This window comes from Carassius carassius, chromosome 24 (genome assembly GCF_963082965.1).
Source record: "Carassius carassius chromosome 24, fCarCar2.1, whole genome shotgun sequence".
Classification (NCBI taxonomy): Eukaryota; Metazoa; Chordata; class Actinopteri; order Cypriniformes; family Cyprinidae; genus Carassius; species Carassius carassius.
This window is the reverse complement of record NC_081778.1, coordinates 31686706-31714573: the sequence shown is the minus strand read 5'-3', so window position 1 is coordinate 31714573 and position 27868 is coordinate 31686706. Positions and strand designations below refer to the sequence as shown.

The following is a 27868-nucleotide window of genomic DNA, read 5'->3' as shown; positions in this document are numbered from 1 at the left end:
AATCTGATTTCATGTTGACTTTAGAATACATGATTGTTTGTAGACACATTATGATATGATAAGATGATCTGAAATCGTCAGCATACAGTAAAATACATCGTTGAAAACATTGGTGACATAAATTAGAGCACAGTTACGAGTCTGGCATGCGACTGAAAACAGCATGACACACAGCACCGCTTGGGATCTAACCGGGTTAACCAGTCTCTGTAGTTAACAAGTCAAGTCAGTCGACTAACTAAACACAGTGTTGCCTTTTTGAGGGTCGCTCACCAAACCTGAGCCAGTCTCACCCTTCATAATCTCAGTCTTCTGAAGCTCTGTCCGTTCACAGGAGCCACACGTGTGCAGAAGTGTCAAAGTCAGGTTTATTTCTCCACACCGTTGATGCTGGAGTTATTTACAGAGTCCCTCCGTTTCCTGGTGTAAGAGGAAGTTGTGCTGTCCGTCTCAAACTCCCCTACGGCACAAATACATTACAATGTGATAGAAAATACTGGTGCATATGTTTAAGTTGCATAATTCATGCATGCTAATAAATATCTATAGGGTAAAATGACTGGACATGCTACTGATTGTATAACGACAGTTTAGAGTTTCTGCAGGATACTGTGTGTATTGTGCATGGTTTATGCATTGAATACCAGGGCTATTATCGTTAACTATAACAAAAACCATTAAAAAAAAAAGAATTATAATATATATTAACTGAAATAAATTAAGACAATTTTTTGCATTAATAAATAAACTACTAAATCTTTAACTAAAATTAAAATGAACATATTAAATTAAAAATGAATTCAAATTATTATTTTTTTAATAAAAAAATGACAAAAAACTAAATTAATAAACCTTTAAAATGAAAATAAAATGCAAAACTTATTCAAAATATTTACAATTTAAAAAAAAAAAGACAAAAAAACAATAAAATTGCTAAAACTGTCAAATTAAACTGAAAAATGGAAAATATGAAAAAAAATTATATCTAATAAAAATTTACATTTTAATTGTCAAATTTAAATAAAAAGATATAAAAAAATCATATATATATGATTATATATATGTATATATATATGTATATATATATATATATATATATATATATATATATATATATATATTTATATATATATATATATATATATATATATATTAGGGCTGTGAATCTTTGGCAAGGCAGCGATTCGATTCGATTACGATTCATAGGTTTTCGATTCGATTCAATAACGATTTTTGCAAATTTAGAACGATTCAATTCGATTCGATTCGATTCACAATTAAATTCGATTCGATTCGATTATAACGATTCGATTCTGCATTCTTTAAGTGCATTCACGGGATTATTTAAATGCTTCTACTAAATTCTTTAAATGCTTAGTCAGGGGGCAAATTACAGTAGCATTTATGGTTAGAGAACCATAGGTTAGAAAAAAAACAAAAACCTTTTGTCCATTGTTAAATGCTAGTTTAATGATGCGACATGGCATACGTAAAAATGTATGTAAGCCAAGTTTTTAAAAAAGAGCTTAAAGAGTATTATGTATAAGCTAACATTTTGACACACCAGGGGCGTAGCCATAATTTCAGAAGTGACAGAAATGTCAAATACAATCATTATATAATAATAATAATAATAATTATAATTATTATTATTTTTTGTTTTTTTACAAGGAATTATCTTCTTTTTTAATTACTTTTAATTAGCTGTAATAAATCAAATACACTGCTGGACAATAATCAATCATTTGTAATATATATTTTTTTCCTAATGGCAATTTTATGATTGTTTTATATACTAGGCTACATTTAATTAGCAATTATTTAAATTTTCTGCACAGAATAAGGTAGAAAATATACTTTATAGTTTCTGTACTGTAATAAATGTCAATTAGCACTGTGTCATTCATAAATTGTTTGTGGGTTTCATCAGTTCATTCTGCTTTTATTCAGTTTAGCTGCAGATATAGCCTGGCACGTCTATGAGAGCGAGATCGCTTCTCTTTCAGTGTGAAAACGTCTTCATCTCTATTTAACTTTTCCTCTCCATCAGCGAATGATTCTGAGAGAAAACGTTTGCTAATGAAACAAACGCTACTTTCATGCATATCAGATAAATCTCGCGCTTTTATTTCAAGGTCGTTGTTAATGCTGTGGTTAATTTTAAAAGTTTCCTTCGTATATTCGGTTCATCTGCATTGTTTAAACACATTTATCATTCAATGGATCTGTGCGTATGATTTAGACACTTACATTTCTGCTCCGTCATGCAATAAATACAGCTGTCGACGGCTCCGGTAACTCCGTCGGTAAGATGCAGAGAGCCATTGACAAACTACAGAAAAGTAAAACTACTTCACGTTAGCATTACTGGCCACGAGTCCTATAGATCACACGTCAGTTGCGTCAGAGACGAACGGAGCGCGAGCGCAATCCTGTGACTATAGAAATCGCGATTCATTCGATTCTTAGCATTTTGAATCGATTACTGTCCAAGATCGGCGATTCACGATTCAAACATCATGTTTCAAGATCGATGCATATGAATCGACAGGGTTTGTAATCGATGCATCGAGAAAACGAGTGAATCGTTACACCCCTAATATATATTATATATATATAATAAAATGCCAAAAAACAACTACAAAATCACTAAACCTTTAAAATGAAAATAAAAAAATATAAAAAAAATCTAATAAAATGAAAAAAAAAACAAAAAAACATAATAAACACTACCTGGGCGACCTTGATCTTCCATTTCCAATGTGACTTATGCACATTTTATACATTAAAAAAAAATAATAAAATGGAATGCGATATACACTGCATACAGTGTGCAGTAAACAGCAGTCGAGTATTAGAACTAGCTTCTGTCTGTCTTCTGCTAGATCACCACAAGAGGTCAGAACACTACAGCTTAGATTCATCCCCATAATGAACCATTAATAACCAAACCGTGATGTTTCTTTACCTCTGCATTCAGACACAGCATCGCCCGGCTCCATGTAAATACTGTGCTCAAACTCCGAGAAGCTCTAGAGAGTCACAATATCACAATATCAAAACCCCTTAGACAGACTCAAACACTGTGAGGATACTGTAAACATCATTTTTATATTTTCAGTTTCAACTATGATAACCAGGGTCTCGGGTTCTGAATAAATGCAGTTGTTTTAATAGAGAAATTTCATTGCAATTTAGAACTACTGGAATTACTGTTATTTTCTATTTTGTGTTCAGTTTTCATAATGTAGACAGAAAGTATATGCAAGTCTTTGATATTAATTTATATAATAAATAGCCTATAATAAATGGATAAGCTAGAGGAGGTAAAATAAGTTCTACTGATATGACATTATATTCTGATTTGTGTTTATTGGTGAAAGTGCAATACTTCTAATGCAATGTAGAAAATACATTTCTGAAATGACAACAATTTTTAAACTTGAGAAAGCCACCTTACTGATCTACTATTAATGCATGTAAGAAACATGCTAGCAACATGCTACTTGCTAATCATGTTAACAACATGCTAGTAACATGCTAATCATGCTAGAAGCATGCTAGTAACTTGTTAATCATGCTAACAACATGCTAGTAAAATCCTAATCATGCTAGAAACAGGCTAGTAACATGCTAATCATGCTAGAAGCATGCTAGTAACTTGTTAATCATGCTAACAACATGCTAGTAAAATCCTAATCATGCTAGAAACAGGCTAGTAACATGCTAATCATACTAGTAAAATGCTAATCATGGGCTTACAACCGTACGCGAGCCAGCCATTATAGTAAGCAGCGGCAATAGTGTTTTCAAATGGACTCTGTGGATGGAAAGAAGCGACCAGCCTCCAGCACAATTCAGACACCCACGGACACTCCTCGTAACTAAATTCACATTCACGCGAATCGGGTCATTCACACCGCCTCATTCACGCGAATCGCGTCAATCACACTGCCTCATTCACACGAATCGCGTCATTCACACCGCCTCATTCACGCGAATCGCGTCATTCACACCGACTCATTCACGCGAATCGGGTCATTCACACCGCCTCATTCACGTTAATCGCGTCATTCACACCACCTCATTTACGCGAATCGCGTCATTCACACCGCTTAATTCACGCGAATCGGGTCATTCACACCGCCTCATTCACGCGAATCGCGTCATTCACACTGCCTCATTCACGCGAATATCGTCATTCACACCGCCTCATTCACGCGAATATCGTCATTCACGCGAATATCGTCATTCACACGAATCGCGTCATTCACACCGCATCATTCACGCAAATCGCGTCATTCACACCGCTTCATTCACGCGAATCGGGTCATTCACACCCCCTCATTCACGCGAATCACGTCATTCACACCGCCTCATTCACGCGAATCGCGTCATTCACACCGCCTCATTCACGCGAATCTCGTCATTCACACCGCCTCATTCACACGAATCGCGTCATTCACACCGCATCATTCACGCAAATCGCGTCATTCACACCACCTCATTCACGCGAATCGCGTCATTCATACCACTTCATTCACACGAATCTCGTCATTCACACCGCCTCGTTCATGCGAATCGCGTCATTCACACCGCCTCGTTCACGCGAATCGCGTCAAACACCGCCTCATTCACGCAAATCGCGTCATTCACATCGCCTCATTCATGTGAATCGTGCTGCAGGATGTCTTTTCACGTCTTTGCACTGACAACGTTTAAAGCTTCATTCGCGTATTGTGTGAACTAGGGCTGCACAATGTGTCGTTTAAGCATCGATATCGTGATGTACGAATCCACGATAGTCACATCGCAGGATGTGCGATGTAGCCTGTCGTAGTTGATCCGTTATTCATTAACTTTATGGGCCAGAGAGAGCGCGCGCGAGAGAGAGAGAGAGAGAGAGAGAGAGAGAGAGAGAGAGAGAGAGAGAGAGAGAGAGAGAGAGAGAGAGAGAGAGAGAGAGAGAGAGAGAGAGAGAGAGAGAGAGAGAGAGAGAGAGAGCGCGAGAGAGAGAGCGCGAGAGAGAGAGAGAGAGAGAGAGCGCGAGAGAGAGAGAGAGAGAGAGAGAGAGCGCGCGCAGAGAGAGAGAGAGAGCGCGCGAGAGAGCGCGCGAGAGAGAGAGAGAGAGAGCGCGCGAGAGAGCGCGCGAGAGAGAGAGAGAGAGAGAGAGAGAGAGCGCGAGAGAGAGAGAGAGAGAGAGAGAGAGCGCGCGAGAGAGAGAGAGAGAGAGAGAGAGAGAGAGAGAGAGAGAGAGAGAGAGAAGCGAGAGAGAGAGAGAGAAAGCGAGAGAGAGATAGAGAAATCTATCACGAACAAACAACACGAATCTTGCTCTCTCTCCCTCGCACATATTAATCAAATGACACGATGGTGTCAATGTTTAAATCATTTAAAATGAGAGTGTACGTGTGCTCACCCCATTTTTGTTTGTAAGAAAAATTTTTAATTGATTTCATATCGCAATATATATCGCAGAAAAATAAAATATCGCAATGTAATTTTTTCCCAATATCATGCAGCCCTAGTGTGAACGCACCAAAAGACTAGTTAAAAAATGGCTGACGAAAAGAACGGATCAGGAAGAGTGATTGAGTAAATGATGACGTACCTTCTCTTGGGGCCCGTAGTTCTCTGCGTACCACACCATCCCATACAGACACAGGAACGTGATGAAAGCCTTCAGAGACAAAGACACCATCAGCTCCACAAAAAAACAACTATTTAGTAACAATATCCTCCCAAGAAAAGCTCTGTAGTGCTGAATGAGTGCTACTTATTTTATTTCTTATTAAAGCTACAAAAGTCCTTCAGTCGAGAGCAGTTTTTTTTCTTTTATTATTTGATTAATATGAAGCACACAAATATCCGGCTGCTGTCACTTTAAGAGCTGCACGGATCCAACTTACTGTTGCACACGTATTTTCATTCTCGACTGTTTACGTGTTTACGACTGTTTACGTGGGGAAGTCTTGGCCTAATGGTTAGAGAGTCGGACTCCCAATCGAAGGGTTGTGAGTTCGAGTCTCGGGCCGGCAGGAATTGTGGGTGGGGGGGAGTGCATGTACAGTGCTCTCTCCACCTTCAATACCACGACTTAGGTGCCCTTGAGCAAGGCATCGAACCCCCAACTGCTCCCCGGGCGCCGCAGCATAAATGGCTGCCCACTGCTCCGGGTGTGTGTTCACAGTGTGTGTGTGTGTTCACTGCTCTGTGTGTGTGCACTTCGGATGGGTTAAATGCAGAGCACAAATTCTGAGTATGGGTCACCATACTTGGCTGAATGTCACGTCATTTTCACTTTTTCACTTTCACTTATTACTTAATGACAAGGGTTTATGTGAATAATAATCACCAAGTGCCACATTTTGACCATTTAGGTACACCTTAAGCTAAAGGTTGACTTTACTTGTGCGTTTTTTTGAGCACACGCATGGAAATCCTCCTGGAATCTAATCAACTTTAATAAATCAAGCATTTGCGTCCCATTTTGCAAAAGTCACATTATGATTTGACTGATTTGCATGTGAAATTGGGCTTTTATGGTGGATAAAGGCCGAAATCGAAACTGTATTTCGATTAACTGAAAGTGAAGAAAAACAACAGGAACTCACCAAACACACGAGCCACAAAACCACATAGAGAACCTGCGTCTTAGAAAACAAGTCCTGTCCAAATTTAACGCAGGCCAGTGCCTCCAGGAAAGCGATCGCCCTTCAGGAAGGAAAACAGAGAGTTCGTTTTGGAAAACAATGACAGTGACGATATTTAGTTTTTTAATGAAATTTCACCAGATGACTTGAATAGCTTTAGAATAAGTCATTTAAAAAAGGCTGAAAAAATACTTTCTACTCTGATTTTTATTTATAATTTTTTCTTAAGATGAAATCTTTCAGGGCTTCATAGGCCTATAACATAATAAAATACTATAAGATAATAATCACCATGATTTTATCGTGATTATTATTAAACAAAAATATTAAGCAAATTAAACTAAATAAATTAGAATATTGTAAAATAAACAAAATCATTTACTGTAAAAAATACTTAATTTCTTCATTTTCAAACTCTAAACCATCAAGCTTTTATTTTGTGACTGTGTGATTTGACAATCGCACTATGCAATATCAATTTAATTCCAATATATTGCGCAACCCTTTCTACTGAACATTAATTGTGCAACTTAAAGCCAAAGAAAGTTAAATGAAGTCTAGATGATCTTAAGCCTTATGCGTTGTTGGGGACGTTTTCGTCCACTAGGGGATAAAGTTGAGTCTTATTTTGGCCACAACTTTCTCTGTGTTTGAGCTAATGGAATGATTTTTGGTGACAAATCTTATTTTGACCCATATTTTGGGAAAATGCTTTGAAATTTTTCAAAAACTCAACGGTACACTGTGGGCAAATTCACTACCCTTTCGGGATGTTCGGGATGAAAACATCCACTAAATTAAAGTGCTGTAAAAATGTATCAGATAAATATTTTTTTCAATTTTTTTTTGCATAAATCTATTAAATCAACCTCAGTCCTGATCAAAACTACCAAATGTAAAAAAAAAATTCCAAGATTTTAACTCTTTAATTACCAAGTTCATAAATGATGTCACTAATTTTGGAAAAAACACACAAAATTACATATTTTCAATATAAAAGGTGATGTGGACTGGATATTTTTTTGCTTTTTATCACAGTCTTGGGCATGTCAAAGATTAGTAACAAGATTGGCTTTGATGCATTGTTAGTTTTTGTGCAGCATTAGATTTAAATTCTTTCTCCCCATTGTTTTTGCCCCATTGACTTCCATTATAATGAAATTTTTTGATTGCAAAGCCATGACACCATATAATCATGCATTGTTGATTGTTTGTGGTTTTCCCTTTTGGGAAGAGGTAAAAAAAAATATTTTTACAGTTGATCACTAGGTGGGACCATTAACCCTTAGTTTCTGGCTTGTATATGGAGTTATATGGAGTATTACAGCAAATTATAGTGTGTGTGTGTGTGTGTGAGAGAGAGAGAGAGAGAGAGAAAGAGGGGGTGCGAGAGAGACCTTTGTGCACTTACCTTGATGTACAGTATCTGAAAAAATCCAAATATGCACCTCATGCTCTCAGAACTACATGGAGTAAACAATAAAAAAAGAAGTGTGTTTATGCACCTGCTGCCTTTTGATGGTGAAAAGCACAGGTGGCTTATATGTGAAATTCTCGTCTTTTCTTGATGGTAAAGCCAGTTTAAAACCTTAAAATCCTGTAAAAAAATCTACTTTGCATCAAATTTATGAACATAATGTATTATGAACCAAAATGCAATACCAACTTCAAATAAGCTCCAGCTCGCTGGAGGGGTCACGCTACATAATCATTTCTAAAACTTTGGTACAAGTCAAGCCCTTTCTCGTGTTGCTTGCTGCTCTTCTCACCATTAAATATCCAGCACGATGGCATGCAAGTGTTTAAATCCACGTACTTTGCTTTTGTTTAGTCTATTCGCTTGTTAAGTCTGACGTCACGTAGCAGCGTTTCCGTGTCCAAACGCTCTATCAGTTGCCACGAGAAAACAACAAAAGGTGCTAATATAAACTGTGATAGAATACTAGTGAAAAAGTTATAACATTAACCTTTAACTCCATACCGTCCCAGATAGCCAGACAATGAAAATATAAATATAAAAAAAAAATATAAAAATTATTTGTGTTTGGGACACTGTGAGCACGGAGACTGTAGTGTATATCGTAAGCTTGAAAGCATTTAGCTTAAATTATCAATATGAATAAAATAGTGCTCATAAACGGCTGCTGAGGTCATATTCTCAAGTGAAGCAAGTTGAGGCCTGGACCCGGAAACAGCGCTTCTTACGTCATCTCTTAGCAACTGAATACTTTCACCTCCATTAAAAGACAGCAGGTGTATAAATACACTTTTGTTTACTCCATGTAGTTCTGAGAGCTGAGGTGTACATTGTGATTTTCTGAAATACATCAAGGTAAGTGCGCAAAGGTCTCTCTCACACACACTCTCTCTCTCTTTCTCACACACACACACACACACATACACACTCAATATAATATGCTGTTATAGCTTCACATACAAGTCAGAAACTAAGCCTTTTTTTGCACAGGCCTTGATTGATTATATGATTATATGGTGTCATGGCTTTGCAATCAAAAAATGTCGCTATAATGGAAGTCAATGGGGCAAAAACAGCCACCAACAACAAATTAGGGAGAAAAAAATTAAATCTAATGCTGCACAAAAACTAAAAATGCATCAAAGCCAATGTTGCTACTAATCTTTGACATGCCCAAGACTGTGATAAAAAGTAAAAAAAATTCCAGCCACAATTACTTTTAAATTGAAAATAAGTTATTTTGTGTGTTTTTCCCCCCCAAATCAGTGACATCATTTATGAACTTGGCAATTAAAGAGTTAAAATCTTGGATTTTTTTAAAAACATTTGGTAGTTTTGATCAAGACTGAAGTTGATTAACAGATTTATGCAAAAAAAAAAAAAAAAAGAAAAAAAAAATTTAATTGAGCAGTTTGAACATTTTAAATGAACAGTTTAATTGAGCGTATGTTTTCATCTACGAACATCCCGAAAGGGTAGTGAATTTGAACAATCCACAAGGGTTAAGTTAATATTTTGATATATTTAACAACACATTTGCATGTTTACATTTGTCTGATTTTGGTCAATGGTCAAATGACATGCAGGTAAACTAAAAAGTGTTTTATTTTGACACACACACACATAATTAATTAAATTAAATTAAGTAATTAAATCACAGACAGTGTGATTTGACAATCGCATTTAACAATATCGATTTCTACTTCTACACATCGTGCAGCTTTGTGTTCTAGTGGAGGTTAATTGTGCAACATAGAGCCAGAGGATGTTAGGTAAAGTCTAGATGATTTAACCTAGATGTCTGGCACGAGATAACTCGCTCTGCACTACATCTAGGTCATATCTGAGATGAAGCGAATGACCATCCAGCAGTGAAGCCCAGCGGCGCGCAGCAGGGAATCACCAGCGTTCATGAGGGTTTGTGGTTCAGCGTTTGACCTGCGGCAGCACATGCATGACCTCAAACACATGCATGACTGGAAACACGCTCCAGATTACCCTTCTCTGTGACTTCAGCTGCTGTAGACTCACCCGAACACCCAGCACTGAGTCCCGACCCGTTTGCACTGTGTATCCGTCAGATAGGCGTAATACTGCCTGCAGAGGAACACGCTCATCAATCATCCTCCAACACATCTTATTTCACATTTAGAAAAATAAAGACCCCAAGAGACCCCCAAACATTTCAATAATTTAACACGTTTAATTTCTCTGATATTATTTAATGCTCACATGACATACAAGTAAACAAAGAATATGTTTTATTTTGACATTTAAAAAAAATGCATATAAATCCTGCACACTGCTCAAATTTACATCACCACAAAAATATCTAAATTTTTTGTTATTAATATTATTATATTTTATTTATATATGATTACAATCTCTCTCTCTCTCTCTCTCTCTCTATATATATATATATATATATATTGTGGCGAGTGGGGCGGGGCCGAGGGACGTGGGAACACGAGTGAGGCCGGCAGTGATTGGGAAATCAGTGGCACCTGCGGCCCACCGCCGGTCTCGAGTCCCACGTAGGAGATGGAAGGATATAAAACTGGAGCGATGACAGTGAAGGACGAGAGAGGACCAGGCCTGGGCTTTTAGTTTAGGTTCTGGTTTTATTTTGAGCACATCAGTCGTCTGTGAGGGGCTGATGCGCTGTTTTGTGTTTATTTGTGATTATTAAAGTTTCATATGATTGTCCGCCGGTTCCCGCCTCCCTCTTCCGGATGAATACTAAGGTTTAATTCATTACATATATATATATACACATTTTTTAATACATTTTTCCTAGTTTATATTGTACTTTCCAACGCAACTATAAATTATTCTGATTACATTTAAATGTAATTGTTTTTTCACTTATTTATTTCAATTTTATCAATTTACTTATCAATTTTAATTCTAGATTTTTATGATTTAATTAATGTTTAATTTGTGCAGGCATTAGATTCTTTTTTGAATTGTTTTTATATTAATATCATTTATTTTAATTTGTTGTTAATTTTACATTACGTTTTTAATCCATTTTAATTTCACTTTTTTATGATTTTATGTCAAGGTGTGTTTTCATATAAAAATTACTCCGCTTACATTTTTATTGGATTGTTTTCACATTAATATTATTTATTTTAATTTTAACCATTTTTATGTTACATTTTTAATCCAATTTAATTTTACATTCTGATTTAATTAATTATTCAGGTGTGCAGGCATTGTTTTTATTTGATTGTTTTTATATTAGTATCATTTTAATTTTATTCATTTTTAAATAGTTTTTTTAATCAATTTTAATTGCATTCTTTTGTGGGCATTACATTTTTATTTTTCTGTTTTTATATAAAATTTTCATTTTCAAATTTCATTTTTTTTGCAATTTTTATCATTTCCAGTGAATAAAAATCAAGTTCCATCTAAAATTTTTGCCTGTTTTCCTCTAAAGCACATCACGTACCGTACTGTAGGAGCCGTGATGATCCCAATGAACAGAATCCGACACCAGCTGAGAGCGTGGCATGCTGGGAACACAAAGATGTGCTTCAGGAAGAAGGTGTTCAGCTCCGTCAGCTTGAGTCAGACAACAATAAACCAATCAAGCAAAGCCAAAGGGACAAAACAGAGATCTGATCAAGTTTTACGCAGAAAGGAATTCATCTGTTAATATTCTGTTTTAATGCTTTGATTAAACTTAACTTAAAAAAACTGTAACAATTTAAATCATTTATTACAATTTCAACCAGTGTTACTTTAGTATCATTTAAAAACTATTAATGTCAACATTCTAAATTAGATCTTATTTTTTCTCCTTTCAAGACAATTTTTAGTTAAAGTTTTAGTACTTTAGTTGTTTTTGTTTTCCATTTTTATTAGTTTTTCCAAATATGTTTTTATATTTTTATTCCAATTTGAGTTTTTTTAGTACATCAAAGTCAAAAAAGGCAATTGTTGCTTTAACGTACCATCTGAAAAAAATAAATAAACGTTTTTTATATTTCAACAGAAGTTAACAATTATTTTAATTTCAAGTAACAAAAAATGTTTTTGAAATTATTCAAACTGATTTTAATTTAAACTAACATATACACATTAGTTAAATAAACGAATAAATAAATAATAGTTGCATAATATAGTTCACATTTTGCAACCATGTAAACAATCAAGCAGTTGCGAATGCGATTCAGAAAATCAAATATAAAAAGGTCATATTTTGCAAATCATACAAGTATTAAATGCTGTCGTTCTGTTTTTATAACCTGACCTACTTAAAATAAGGCAAACAGAAAAAAAGCATTTGAGATTCCCAGCACACCCAAAGCAGAGTCTGTGAAGTGGAAATGAAGGCTCTACTCCTCCTACGATTCGCATCTCAAAGACATTTAATTACACTTTAAAGGGCCCTCAGTAGGGAGCGAAGAGAAGAGTGCGGCCTCCTCTACACAATACAGAATTTCATCGCCGTGGAAACGGCTTGGGGGCGGAGCTTCGGTCTCTCAGGAAAACTTTACTTATCTTTATGCAGACAATAAAAAAAAATCTAATAAGACTAATAAAGACCTAATTAATTTTATTTAAAATCACACTATAATTTGTAGAAAAAACAGTGAAAAATATTTATAAACTGTTATTGATTATATTTATCAATATTTCACACCATGTAGTTTGGACATAAAATAAGATATAAAATAAATATATAATCTTAAGAAAGACTAAAAGAATTAAAAGATTAAGCAAAAATATAGATAAATTGGTATTTGATTATATTTATCAATATTTTTCAGCATGTAGTTTGGAAATAAATAGAAAAAAAATATAATTTTGAGAAAGACTAAAAAAAAAAGAAAGATTAACCGAGAATTATCGATAAATTGTAATATAATTAAATATATTTATCAATACTTCTCAGTATATAATTTGGAGAAAGACTCAAAGAATGATGAAAGACAAAATGAGAAATACTGATAAATTAGTATTTAATTAAATATATTGATCAATATTTCAGACTAAAAAAAAAGATGAAAGAAAAAAAGAATAAAGAATAAAAAAAATATTAATATTAAATTATTAATATTTCTCACCATGTCATTTAGGGACAATAAATATAAAAATATCTCATTTTGAGAAAGACTAAAAAAAAAGGATGAAATTAGAAATACAGATAAATTAGTATTTAATTAAATATATTGATCAATATTTCAGACAGAATAAGATGAAAGACAAAATGAATTAGAAAATTATTAATATTTATTATCTGCTTCTTTAGTTATTCTTCTGTTTTTTTAACGGTGTGTTCTGGTATTGCTAAACTATCATAACTAAATGCTAAACTAAATTGAGAGCGATAATTTGATTAATTACATATAGGTCACTCATTATAAATCAATAAAATCCCACTATAAAATACAATTATTAATTTAATCCAAAATTACGTGATCTCCGTTTAAATTTTTCTAGATTTAGTAAACTCTAATAAAACTTTAAATACAGAGCTCTGGCATGAAACTCTAGATGGAGCAGTCCGATAGGTCTGCTAATGACATCATCATCACATGGCACAGCTGATTGGTTCTCTCCTGTATTGGTAGCCAATGAGCTCGCAGCTCAACATTCATGACTAGAGCTTGCTGTAGCAGTGCAGCTAGCTTCAGAAACCCTCCACCTTCCCCAGCTCCACCTGTATAGATCTTCTACGAGGTGATTCATGCATGCTATATGGGGTTATTTCATGCATGTTTCATTGGCTGCTAGAGAAGGACTGACCTGCCAGATGATCATGAACAGATAGACTCCCATCACTCTCTGTAAGGAGGATTTGGGGTCGAGCCAGCGCACGTATGTCCAGCTGGCCGGCGTGAACTGTAGAGCGGCACGCTTGATCTTCCCCGTGGTGCTGTGGATGTCTCTGTGCAGCACAAACACACTGGTTCAGTCTCTGGCAGACGCTCTCAGAAGGCAGTGTTTGAGGGGTTTCTTACTTGATGCTGGCCCAGTGATACGTGCGCATCTCCAGGAAGCAGCAGACGGTCATTCCCAGCCAGATCCCTCCTCCGTTACACAGCAGGATATCCAGGATGACCTGATCCCACCAGCACTCCGCGAAGTTCGGAAGAAGATGCATGAAGAACAGCTGCATGGAGAGATTGCTCGGCCATTAGCATGTTTCGAACCAACAAAGTCAAGCTGTTTTTCAGAAAAGTTAGCTTAAGTAGTTTTAATAACTTTAGAACAATTTTCTGAACAATTTGGAGACAGGCTTACTATATCAAAACACATCTGCGATGAAGGCTGAAGTGAGAAATATTGACCAACTCTGACTTCAATCCTACTTTTTAAATGTGTGTTTTTTTGTTTTGTTATTTGTTAGTTATTTACTGAGCATTTCACAATGCATTCTGGGATTGCAAAACTGGATTTTGAACCAAAACTAAAATGAGAGCAATTATTTGGAGCCAGTTGCTGAACAGGATAAAATGTTATTTTATCCCAAATTTCCGATTTTAACATTATTAAAATTTCAGCAATAGTATGGCCCAATGAAAGGTGCTTTATTTATTAAAAAAAAAAAAAAAAAAAATTTATATATATATATATATATTTTTTTTTTAAAGAGATTCTGTGTTGTTGGTTTTAATATAACTATTATTTAAAAAAGAATCTAATTGTTTGATTTAATTTTAAAAAGCATGTTTTTATTAAATATTACATTGTAAAATTGGTATTAAATTAATATTTTATAATATTTTAATACAATATTTTATAAATGTTTTTTTTTAAATTCACCCTTAAAAAATTGCTTTATTACTGATACACCCTCGCCATATGTTGTCGGTTTTCATTTCTTATTTAATTTGGAAAAAAAATAGTTTTATATAAATACATTTTATAAAATATTTTATATATATATATATATATATATATATATATATATATATATATATATATATATAATTAAATATTTAATTTTTTTGTTGCGTTTATTCCTTTTTTATTGCGTCTATATAGTTTTTATAAATTTTTTATTTCAGTTTTAGCAATTTTAGTACTGCAAGCTAAACTTAATAAAAATTAGAAAATGAAAGGAGCTTTATTTTTTATTTATATTTTTGCTTTTTTTTATTCTGTGCTGTTGGTTTTAATATTTAATCAATCTAAAAAATAAATGGTTTGATCAAAGGTGTAATTACTTTGTTGCGTTTTTGTCGTTTTTTAATAACTCCATATTGTTCTTTATATTATTGTATTTAATTTCAGTTCAGTTTCAGGTTTTATTTCTATTTTAGTACATTAAGTTAAACTAAATAAAAATGAGAAATGCTTCCTTGGCAACTAGTTGAAGTAAAATAATTATAACTTTTAATATTAATTTCCATTAACAGTTATTTTATTTCAATTAATTCTATGTATACTATTTCTGTATTCTGTGCTTTAATACAAATGTATTACAGATTAATTGAATGAATAATGTTGAAAACAATTTGTTTAATCTTTTTAAATGTAATCATTTTGAAATGTAACAATTCCTTTTATTTCCTGGTATACATGATGATGTATTCTTCTATGAATCTCTGTGAGAGTGAGTTCTGTACCTCGGTCAGCTCCCAGGTGATGCTGATGGTCCAGCACAGGCCATAGCTGCGGATCAGCAGAGCTTTCATGCCCCAGCCCCAGAAGTGACTGAAGGCGAAGATGTCGAAGTGGCTGAGGATTCGCTCCCAGGTGATCACATGACAGTTCACAGCATACTCCTGTCAATCATCACCGCGGTAACGGTTTAACACGCGCTCAAGTTGCTATTCTGGGTGTAACAACATGCATCTCTTTGAGACTGTGAGATTGTGTGTGTTATTTTAGTATTATTGAGATACTAGTAAAGTTTTTACAGTATTTGTATATTTTCAGTTTTCAATTTAAGAAAAAAAAATCTTAAAATGTTTTTCTTTTTTTATTATTTCAATATTGTATTTATTAATTGTTATTTCAGTTTGTCATTTTAAAACATCCAAGTAAATTAAATGAGGATCAGAAATGATGCCTTGGCAACCAGCTGAATTCAAATAAGTTAACATTTTATGTTCTCAATTCGTCCAAAATTCAAAATTTTTTAATTACTTACATTTAAACTTAAATGTATTATTCTGGATACTGTTTTGGATAAATTTTTTATAAAAAAAAAAAAAAAAAATCAAAAAGCATTTAACCAACTTTTTTTTTTTTTTTTCAATTTGTCCAATTTTAGTCTAAAATCATTCCATATTTTACTGGATTCTGTATTCAATTTTAAAAATCAAATAGTTTGATTAAATTTTAAAAAGCATGTATTTTATTACATTATTATTTTGTTAAATACTAAATTATAAAGATATTTTATTATATTTTCAACGCTAGAATGAAAAAACGACTAATTATTTAAATTCAAAAACCTTAATTTTTAACAATGACGGTCTGTTTTGAATTTTAATTTAATAAAATATTTTTTAAATTAAAAATGCATTGACAAATCATTTTAATGTAATTAAAGCTTAAATAATTTTGTCTTTTTTATTTATTTAGATCTAAAATATTAGTTATTTTAGTATATCAAGTTAAATTTAGAAAATATGAAAATGTTTCCTTGGCAAGTAGTTGAAAAAAGTTACATTTTAAAAAAATATTGTATTTCAGTTCATGTTTATTGTGTCAACTCAGAATTGTATGGTTTTAGTTTTACTAATAAAATCTAAAAATCAGATTGGTGAATATTTTTTGAACACTATGCATTCGTGATCTATTCCTTTGACAACAGAACTGGTTCGTCACTGACCATGATGTCGGCTTCCCGTTTGGCGTAGCGCAGATTGGGATCCAGCCAGAACATGAGAGACTTGACCTGCTCCCAGTTCAGGAAGATGATGAAAACCAGGAAGAGGAAGTACAGCACGCTCAATCCTGCATGGCCACACAAACACAGCCTTCAGAAAGAGGAAACACACCAACCTACTAACCCAACCGCTCAGATACGACCTCAGCTCTGCCCTTTCCTCATCTATTCATGTTTATTATTAGGCTTCAAAAACAAGCGTCTGATCCACTCACCGAACACTATCCGCCATATCGCTGGATGGGGTCTTGTGAAAGGACCTGAAAGGAGACAGAGAGGTTATGAACGACAATAGGAAATGTTGACAGATATTTGAATCGTCTCATATGATGTAATGTAAGGGCCTGCAGTAACACGGTTTGACCAGTGTGGCGCTGTAGTGCAAGACTGTACTGATGCGACCAAGTAAAATACAACGTAAACAAGGCCAAACCACGACAGTGTGGGGGAGGTTTACAAAGCTACAAAGTACAAATGCTGTCATGTCCAAAGGCTCTGATATACTCACGGCAAAGTCTCTTGTCGTTATTCATTTAGAAGTAAAAAGAAAACAGCAGTTTTGAAAGCATCTGATCGTAGAGATGTGGATATGTTTGCACCAGCTCTGCGATTCGGCACTTTACGTTTTATATAGTGCTTTATACATTTTATATAGTGCTTTATAGGTTTTATATAGTGCATTTTATATAGTGCTTTATAGGTTTTATATAGTGCATTTCTTTAGTGCTTTATACGTTTTATATAGTGCATTTATCTAGTGCTTTATACGTTTTATATAGTGCATTTATTTAGTGCTTTATACGTTTTATATAGTGCATTTATTTAGTGCTTTAAATATTTTATATAGTGCATTTATTTAGTGCTTTATACGTTTTATATAGTGCATTTATTTAGTGCTTTATACGTTTTATATAGTGCATTTATTTAGTGCTTTATACGTTTTATATAGTGCATTTATTTAGTGCTTTATATATTTTATATAGTGCATTTATTTAGTGCTTTATACGTTTTATATAGTGCATTTGTTTGGTGCTTTATATATTTTATATAGTGCATTAATTTAGTGCTTTATATATTTTATATAGTGCATTTATTTAGTGCTTTATACGTTTTATATACTGCTTCATACGTTATATATAGTGCATTTATTTAGTGCTTTATACGTTTTATATACTGCTTCATACGTTATATATAGTGCATTTATTTAGTGCTTTATACGTTTTATATAGTGCATTTATTTAGTGCTTTATACATTTTATATAGTGCTTCATACGTTATATATAGTGCATTTATTTAGTGCTTTATACGTTTTATATAGTGCATTTATTTAGTGCTTTATACATTTTATATACTGCTTCATACGTTATATATAGTGCATTTATTTAGTGCTTTATACGTTTTATATAGTGCATTTATTTAGTGCTTTATACATTTTATATAGTGCATTTATTTAGTGCTTTATACATTTTATATAGTGCATTTATTTAGTGCTTTATACGTTTTATATACTGCTTCATACGTTATATATAGTGCATTTATTTAGTGCTTTATACATTTTATATAGTGCATTTATTTAGTGCTTTATACGTTTTATATACTGCTTCATACGTTATATATAGTGCATTTATTTAGTGCTTTATACGTTTTATATAGTGCATTTATTTAGTGCTTTATACATTTTATATACTGCTTCATACGTTATATATAGTGCATTTATTTAGTGCTTTATACATTTTATATAGTGCATTTATTTAGTGCTTTATACGTTTTATATACTGCTTCATACGTTATATATAGTGCATTTATTTAGTGCTTTATACGTTTTATATAGTGCATTTATTTAGTGCTTTATACATTTTATATAGTGCATTTATTTAGTGCTTTATACATTTTATATACTGCTTCATACGTTATATATAGTGCATTTATTTAGTGCTTTATACGTTTTATATACTGCTTCATACGTTTTATATATTGCATTTATTTAGTGCTTTATACATTTTATATAGTGCATTTATTTAGTGCTTTATACATTTTATATACTGCTTCATACGTTATATATAGTGCATTTATTTAGTGCTTTATACGTTTTATATAGTGCATTTATTTAGTGCTTTATACATTTTATATAGTGAATTTATTTAGTGCTTTATACATTTTATATAGTGCATTTATTTAGTGCTTTATACGTTTTATATACTGCTTCATACGTTATATATAGTGCATTTATTTAGTGCTTTATACATTTTATATAGTGCATTTATTTAGTGCTTTATACGTTTTATATACTGCTTCATACGTTATATTTAGTGCATTTATTTATTTCTATATACGTTTATAAAGTGCATTTATTTAGTATTTTATATATTTTATATAGTGCATTTATTTAGTGCTTTATACGTTTTATATAGTGCATTTATTTAGTGCTTTATACATTTTATATAGTGCATTTATTTAGTGCTTCATACGTTATATATAGTGCATTTATTTAGTGCTTTATACATTTTATATAGTGCATTTATTTAGTGCTTCATACGTTATATATAGTGCATTTATTTAGTGCTTTATACATTTTATATAGTGGATTTATTTAGTGCTTCATACGTTATATATAGTGCATTTATTTAGTGCTTTATACGTTTTATATAGTGCATTTATTTAGTGCTTTATACATTTTATATAGTGCATTTATTTAGTGCTTCATACGTTATATATAGTGCATTTATTTAGTGCTTTATACATTTTATATAGTGGATTTATTTAGTGCTTCATACATTATATATAGTGCATTTATTTAGTGCTTTATACGTTTTATATACTGCTTCATACGTTATATATAGTGCATTTATTTAGTGCTTTATACGTTTTATATAGTGCATTTATTTAGTGCTTTATACATTTTATATACTGCTTCATACGTTATATATAGTGCATTTATTTAGTGCTTTATACGTTTTATATACTGCTTCATACGTTATATATAGTGCATTTATTTAGTGCTTCATACGTTATATATAGTGCATTTATTTAGTGCTTTATACGTTTTATTTAGTGCTTTATGCAAACGACTGGTTTTAGGCAAGCAGCTTTACAAGATTAATCATGAAGGAACAGTGTCAGTGTCGCTTTCATTTAGAATTGCAGTTTGATTTTCTGCTATAAAGCAGCTCTCCAGTGTTGAGCCAACTAATGTTATATCTATTAGCAGAGGTGGGTAGTAACGAGTTACATTTACTTCGTTACATTTACTTGAGTAATTTTTTGGGGTAACGAATACTTTTTGGAGTATATTTAAAGATGGGTACTTTATACTCTTACTTGAGTAAATTTTTTGGGAAAAATCTGTACTTTTACTTCGTTACTGTGGGCGAAGCTCCTCTCGTTACTTTATCTTAATGCAATAAATGTTATAAATGCTTCAGTTTATTCCAATCGCGCCGTCTACTTTTCTCTGGACAATGAGCGATGCCCATTCGCGAATGATTCATTCTTTTGAGTCAATTCTGTTCAAAGGCTTGATCAAACCAATTGGCAAACGAGTGAATTGATTCATGATTCGTTCAGTTCCCTGCCGCACGCGCTGAGTGTCTCTGAAGTGGTTCACTCAAAGTTGTAACGTTTAACATCAGCAGCGTTGAAAACGTGGCTGGAACTGCACTGAATTGAAATCTGCAAAGGTTATTATTTGCTAGCGATGGAGATCCTTATTAGATGAACACCGCGTGTGCTGTCTACTGTTTAACAGGTAATAACTTGGGCTACATTCGATTACAGTACACGATACCACTGTGACATTAGTTTGTTGTACGTGTGTGGCTTATAACAGAGGGGAGTCAAGTTGAATGCAGCTTCCAAAAGACAAAAAATAGCCGATTAAGATTTTATTAATTTTAATACAATCATACCGGTGCGAGTACGTTCAGCAAGTCATATCATCAGCTGCTAAATTCAGATCTGTGATCGCTTGCTGGCGCTGAGCCAGAGATAGATGTGTTTTTACAGCACTGCGCATTATAACCAATCACACATGATTCTTTGGGGCTTATTAAAGCATTGGCCAATCAGAGGCGTTCAGATGAGTCATCGCTAAAATGCCGGTGCTTCCTTCACTCGCTCACTGACTGAATACCTCTTTCTGGCGAATTCTCTCGCAGGAACAACAAAGTGCAGATGTGTGTACGAATCTTTAATTAAGATATTGATTTCACAGTGTTAACAGTTTCAGTGATTTTAATGGGAGTTTCTGAGAGTGATTGAAATCTAGACTGTCAGTGAAAATTATCTTTAATAATGTAAATGTTATTTGCTCTCTTTCTGAACAATGAAAGATTAGTAGCAGTTTTTATATCACATTAACTTTCAATGTTAAATTCACATTTAATATAAAGTCAGTCGTATTAAAAATATGTTATGGCATGACACCTATATCTGTTACTTAAGTAAACAGACAGGGTTTTATAATAAATTACATAAATTGGAGTAAAGGCTGATGAAATATATACATTTATACACGCACACATACATTACATACATTTTATCTATATATCTAAATAAAAATAGGCTCAGTATATATGACCCAAAGTAACTAGTAACTAACTACTTGAGTAGATTTTTTATCCGATACTCTTTTACTCTTACTCAAGTAACTATTCAGACTAGTACTTTTACTTTTACTTGAGTAAATATTTCTAGAAGTACTTTTACTTTTACTTGAGTACAGTTTTTGGGTACTCTACCCACCTCTGTCTATTAGTGAGTGGCAAAAAGAAAACAAAAATTAAGTACATAAATTAATGAAATCACAAAAATTATGAAAATTGATCGTTTGGTTTGCACTAGGGCTGTAGCTATCGAATATTTTAGTAATCGAGTATTCTACCAAAAATTTCATCGATTAATCGAGTAATCGGATAAAATGTGTTTTTGCTTAATTAAAGTGCAATATTAATTATGCAAGATAAAATAAGACTCCTGGGTCTCTTACAATGAACAACTAAGTTTCCTTTTTTAGAAAAAAAAATATTTTTTCATTTTTCAAAATGCAATGCATACATCAAAAATAAACATTTAATTATTACCCATTATTTCTCTGTCTGTACTTGAACTGTGAACAATGACAATAAAGTTGACAGATGAATTAAGTTAATTTAAGTGCCATTCAGTTGGGGTTTAAAATAAACCATTTTCTGAGATGCACATTAAACATTAAACACATAAAACATTCATTTAATTTATCTTTTAATTATAAAAAATTAAGCAAACTTAACTTTTTGGTAAACAAAGGGGATTTACTATTAAAAATATAACATGAAAGAAATGTTGTGTGATTAAACCTTAAAAAACTGACTTTTATTTTGACAGGTTGACGTACCTTTACAGTTATGTGTATTTGTGATGTGACAAGGTCAAATGCTCATGAAGTGACTGTCAGAGCAGTTCTGGAGATGTTGTTCATGTGTTCACGTCCTTATTTAGCACGCGCGCTTCAGTGTGTGTGATAAAGGAACTCGCACTTCTGCTCCATTCATTAACAGAGACACGCAGAACATGCAGGATTCATATTTAAATAGACTGTTCCGGCTTAATATTTACAGATATTAGTCCATATCGTGATTTGATGTAAGTGCAATGACCTATTTTTGATTAATTCATTCAAAATTTGGCAAATCCCATGCCATTCCACGTTAAACTGTAAATTCCGTTTTTATGACTGGATTCCGCGATTCCCTCCACGTTTTCTGCATCGCTGAAATCATAGGGCCCTAGTTGTGGTATGCCAGCTCTATCTTGCAATGGACACAAGCCACGACGTTCTCTTTACGTTTGCCCGCGCGCTCTAATCAAAACACTGCTGACTCCTTGCAGTATGAGATTTCGGACGCAGCGCTTGCGTCTCCTTCTGCTTTGTGGGAGACGTAAACGCATTGTGTCACATTAAAAAGCATTGCGAAAGAACCTGACGTGAAATTTAAAATAAATTAAAAGAGGCTTCGAGGCAGAGGAATTTGCCTCTATCATTTTTTGTAATCGAGTAACTCGAGTTACTCGAGGAATCGTTTCAGCCCTAGTTTGCACAGATATTTTATCAAAATACCAACAGTAACAGGGTCCAAAGAAATGTGTTTTTTTCATTGATTATCAAAGTAATGGTTTGTTGCAGTCCTATTATGAAGCCGAACACGTGATTATAAAACACTTGAGGCCAAACGTGTTGGACACAGAGCTCTTCAGCACAACTTCATGACTCTTACCGTTGGGAAATGCAAGAACACTGATGACCAGGAAGAACGAGATGACCAAGATGAGACCCACCCACAGGTTATTGTCAGGGTTTCCATCATCTCTGCAACGGAAACATGAGGTCACCCACTGAAAACCCCTCTAACACACAGCCTATCTTCCTCTTTCTATTCCACCACAGTTTCACAATTCACTTCACACACACACACACACACACACACACACACACACACACACACAGGCAGCAGCAGATGCAGATGCACTCATATGCATCAACTGAACACAAAACAATTAATGTGTGCAACTACACTTTAGGAAAATATCTTCCTGGCATTCTGAAAACATAAATCATTTTACTTTAAGTGACAATGCTGTTGAAAGAGTCTGGAACTGATAGCGTGGGAACGATCACTTCTGTTTTCACCCAAACAAACACCTAATGTTGCAATGAGACTAAAGTTGCAACAGATATTTTCTTCCATAGTGTGAGTGGATTGTAGTGGATTTTAAGAAAGGGGCGGAGTTAGAGCAGATTATTGGAGATGTGTTGTCATTGCATTAGAGGAGTCCGATGTTTTCACTTGAAGATCCATATGAACCGTTCATGCATTAACGTGCATTTAGAAAAAAAGTGTTGAATTTCATATATTTAAACATCAAGCGTTTACAGTGCAGAAAGAGTAACTTATAATTTTGATTAAAGATTGCAAAGTCAGTTTTTAAAATTGCACAGATTTTGTTTGTGTACAGAAAGTTTACATAGCCCTTGAAGAATATGCAAAATGTTCATAATTTTTTCAAAATAAGGATCAATAAAATCATGTTTTTTATTTTTTTTGTACCGTCTTGAATAAGCTATTTCACAAAACAGAGACTTATATAAACACTCAACAAGTTTACATACCCTTGAATATCAATACTGTGTTTTATTTCCTGGATGATCCGCATTTACTGATGCTCAAGAAGGCAACACAACGATTATTTCTGTAGTATTATTTTAGGTTTTGATGTCCTTAAGAATACATATTTGTGGTATAATTACCAAAAAACATCTAATTATATTTTTACAGCTCCTTTCTCAGGAGGTCTGCTAAGAACAGGTCGAGTTTATCCTGTCTAATTAATATTCATGAGTCTCTCTTCTGATTGGCCTGTTGTTTTCTGAGTGACGTACACACAGGTCAACCACAGGTAACTAGGGTCAACAACAGGGAAACTGGAGGAGACCCACTCAAACCAGCGACATAAGGAGCTTAAAATATCATTTTGATGTGATGTCGGGTGCCAGAATCGACATAATACAGCCTCAAATTAGAAATCTGATCAAATATCTTCTGCCACTGTCAGAGAAACAAACCGATGACAGCTATGGTTAAACATGCTAAAACGAGCGGACTGGATAGAAACGTTCGTCAAAAAATGACGTGTTTGCAGTGCACACTTATTAACAAGGTTCAATAAAGTATTGTGTTTAGTTGTTATGTTATGGTTTCCGAAGAACAATTTTGAAGCCAAAAGCTCACCCTCATCACAATTGTCACAAAGGGCAAAATTAGCTATACAGTCAATATACAAAATAATGTTTTGTACCATGCTGTAAAAATGTTTTTTCTGGTGTAGAGTTGGGCATTTTAATATGGGCAGTCTATGGGATTGACTCCCTTTTGGAGCCAGCCTCTAGTGGCCAGTTGATGAATTACAGTTTTAGTCACTTCCGTGTTGGTTTCATGCGCAAGACAACAAACTGACGATTTATATATAATAATTTGTAATTGTATATACATTGTTGTGATTTTTTTGTGTGGCTGGAACAATAATGTAGCTGTAAAAATAGTTGCCTGCTGAAACTGGAATGTGTATAGATCTTCAACATGACGTGTGACGAGCTACATAGACACGATGAGTTTGTATTTACGATACACGTTAAATGCGATCCACCTCGTAGTTGTCTGGGGGTTTGACACAAGGAGACTGGGACGGTGGGCGGAGCTCGGGGTGGTGGCTCTGATGTCAACTTTTTAACGGAAGTCACAACTTTCCGTGAAAGAGCACAGCTACTTTAAGCAGGCTGTGTGCATTTTACTGTGTTTTTAAATGTATATGGTAGTTAAATAGCTCCTAGATCTCAGTTATCGTGAAAAAAAAAGCAAAACAAAACAAAAACGGGACATTTTTAACTTTGCCAATATGGGACCTTTAAGGTTTTGTGGTCCAGGGGTCACATATATATAGATCAGTGGTGCATTTGCCAGAGTAATCGGTGACGTCATCAGTGCCGTCGCTCCCTACACGATTATTATTAACGATTGGTTAATAATAAAACTGTTAAAATACATAATGTAGGCAAATACAAAATAAACAATTCATGTACGTTATTACAAATGCCTGCAAAGGGAGCCAGATGCCATGTAATTGCTGCTGTTACACTTACAGGACAATCAAATCCTTGTTTAGGCTACTGACCAAACATTTAATTAATATTCACTTAATCTTTCATTTTTGGCCACCTTTTTGCTATAGATGACACAGCCTTTATAATTTCTTCAACAGAAAACATGCATATCACAACCCTTACAAAAATAAACCATGGTTTTATCATAGTAAAACTGCTAATTTTCTTTTGCATTATTTCTGAATGCTTGAGACTATAAAATAAATTAGAGTCATAATAAAGTTATAGCCATAGGTAAATGTCAAGAGCTACAATTGTAATTTGTAATTTATTCATTTAGTTTTTTATTTGATTAAAGTTATTTTTTCACCCCTATAGTAGGTGTTTTTTTCATCATCATATTTGAGGAAGGGGGGCACAACAATACAATCCTGCTTAGGGCACACATTTGGCCAACAGCGGCCCCGGACGTCATCAGCACTATTGTTTGTTTTCCCGGAAGTGAAAGATTTTACATTTTAAACGCGTGGAACATCCGCTGGAAGCAAGTGTTTGTCGACTTAAAGAATCGCGCGCGCAAGCAGTTGTGCTCTCTGTGCCACAGACATTTACGTACTAGTGCGTCACTCACCGCGCGAAAGCGAAGTACATGAGGCTGAGCACGGTGCACGTGAGCAGGGTGATGGTGTGCGGCTTGTAGAAAAAGTCGATGGTGATGTCCTCCACCTGCTGCTCGTTGATCATGCGGAAATGCATCCTGTAGTTCACATCATCTTTACTCAGAGTCCTGGAGCCGTACGCGGACGCCATGCTCGGCTTTCCTCTACTCCGCCCCGTTCACCTTTGATTTAACGTTACCGTGATGTGAGCGGATCTCGCCCTCTCTGGCGTCTGCTGCACGAATGCGACCCGGATGTCGGCCATGCATGTGTGCAGCCTTAAATGAATGCATGCACCACACGATTAGCGGCTCAGGGAAGGAGATGCATGCACGGAGCGGAAAGATGCCACACACTTTGGTGGGAAAACAGAAAGCTCGTGCATTCTCATTGGTTTGCGTGCAGCCGGTATGGCAAGCCAACAGGGTCAAAACGTGTACTCGAGTTTCTCAGGCGCTGAAGGTCACGCTGTTGAGTTTAATTGCATTTACATTACAACAACAGTGGCATTGCGTTTTACTTAAAAAGGGAAAAGCTTTTATTCTTTAAATTAATTTAAATAGGTTTGCATATTTTATAAACATCACATTTACATTTCATTTAGTCATTTAGCAGACGCATTTATCCAAAGTGACTTACAAATGAGGACAATGGAAGCAATCAAAATCAACAAAAGAGCAATGATATACAAGTGCTATAACAAGTCTCAGTTACAGTAACGCAGTACACATAGCAAGGGTTTTTTAAATAATAGAATAAATAAAAAGAAAACAGATAGAATAGAAAAAGAATACAGCAAGCTAGTGTTAGAGGTCTTTTTTGCTTTTGTTAATTGTATAATAAATGAAAAGAAAACAGATAGAATACAAAAGATTAGAAAGCTAGTGATATTATTATTTTTTAGAAAAAAGCAGCAAATGAATAGAGTGCAAGTCTGAATAGATTCATAATAATTCAAAATAATTATGAATAAATTACATTTAACAACAATGACAAAAAAAGATCCACCGTTGCATGAGAGGATTATGCAAATGTCTCATCTTTTTCTTAAATGTTGTGTTTATAAGTGTGTTTCTTCACAAATAAATGGTCTGCATCTAATTCAAAGTGTGACTGAAGTGTCCACATATGTTAAGCTGATTATGTTTGATTGTGTTGAGAGTTAGATATATATTTGAAGTTGCAAACGACTCTACGAACCACAAGACATCTAAAAGGTGTTTTAGGAGTCAGAAAACATATATTAAATGTGTTATATATATTACATATCCTTACTGTGAAATATAATAAAAGTAGCATTAACACCACTGTATTGTTTTTATGATTTTTGCATACATTTGTTCTCTACACTCTCAGGAAATAAGGTACACTGAGACAGAACCCTTTAAAAAGGAACACCTTTGTACTTTATTCACCCCAAGCGGTGCATATTAGTATTTCAGAGGTACAGATTAGTACACAAAGTCTACGTATTCATATCTTTTGAAAAGATAAAACAGCTTTATTTCTGAGAGTGTGAAGTATTGTGTGCCTTGAGAATCTGTTGTGGTTGGTTTTTGTATTTTAACACCTCCTGAACGTTGCACGTCT

General features: G+C 33.9%; 1 protein-coding gene across 1 annotated transcript; it reads right to left on the bottom strand.

The window, feature by feature from the left end:
- Positions 1 to 318: 318 nt before the first annotated feature.
- LOC132103455 (phosphatidylserine synthase 1-like) lies at positions 319 to 26658 on the bottom strand. Its single transcript, XM_059508579.1, has 13 exons — positions 26251 to 26658; positions 23239 to 23330; positions 17203 to 17247; positions 16931 to 17055; positions 15717 to 15875; positions 14106 to 14257; positions 13891 to 14032; positions 11588 to 11700; positions 10162 to 10227; positions 6615 to 6714; positions 5612 to 5680; positions 2969 to 3032; positions 319 to 460 (listed from the first exon to the last, which is right to left on the bottom strand). Exons 1-13 carry the CDS (start codon positions 26427 to 26429, stop codon positions 369 to 371), a joined length of 1398 nt encoding a protein of 465 aa, XP_059364562.1. The 5' UTR covers positions 26430 to 26658; the 3' UTR covers positions 319 to 368.
- Between the last annotated feature and the right edge of the window lie 1210 nt (positions 26659 to 27868).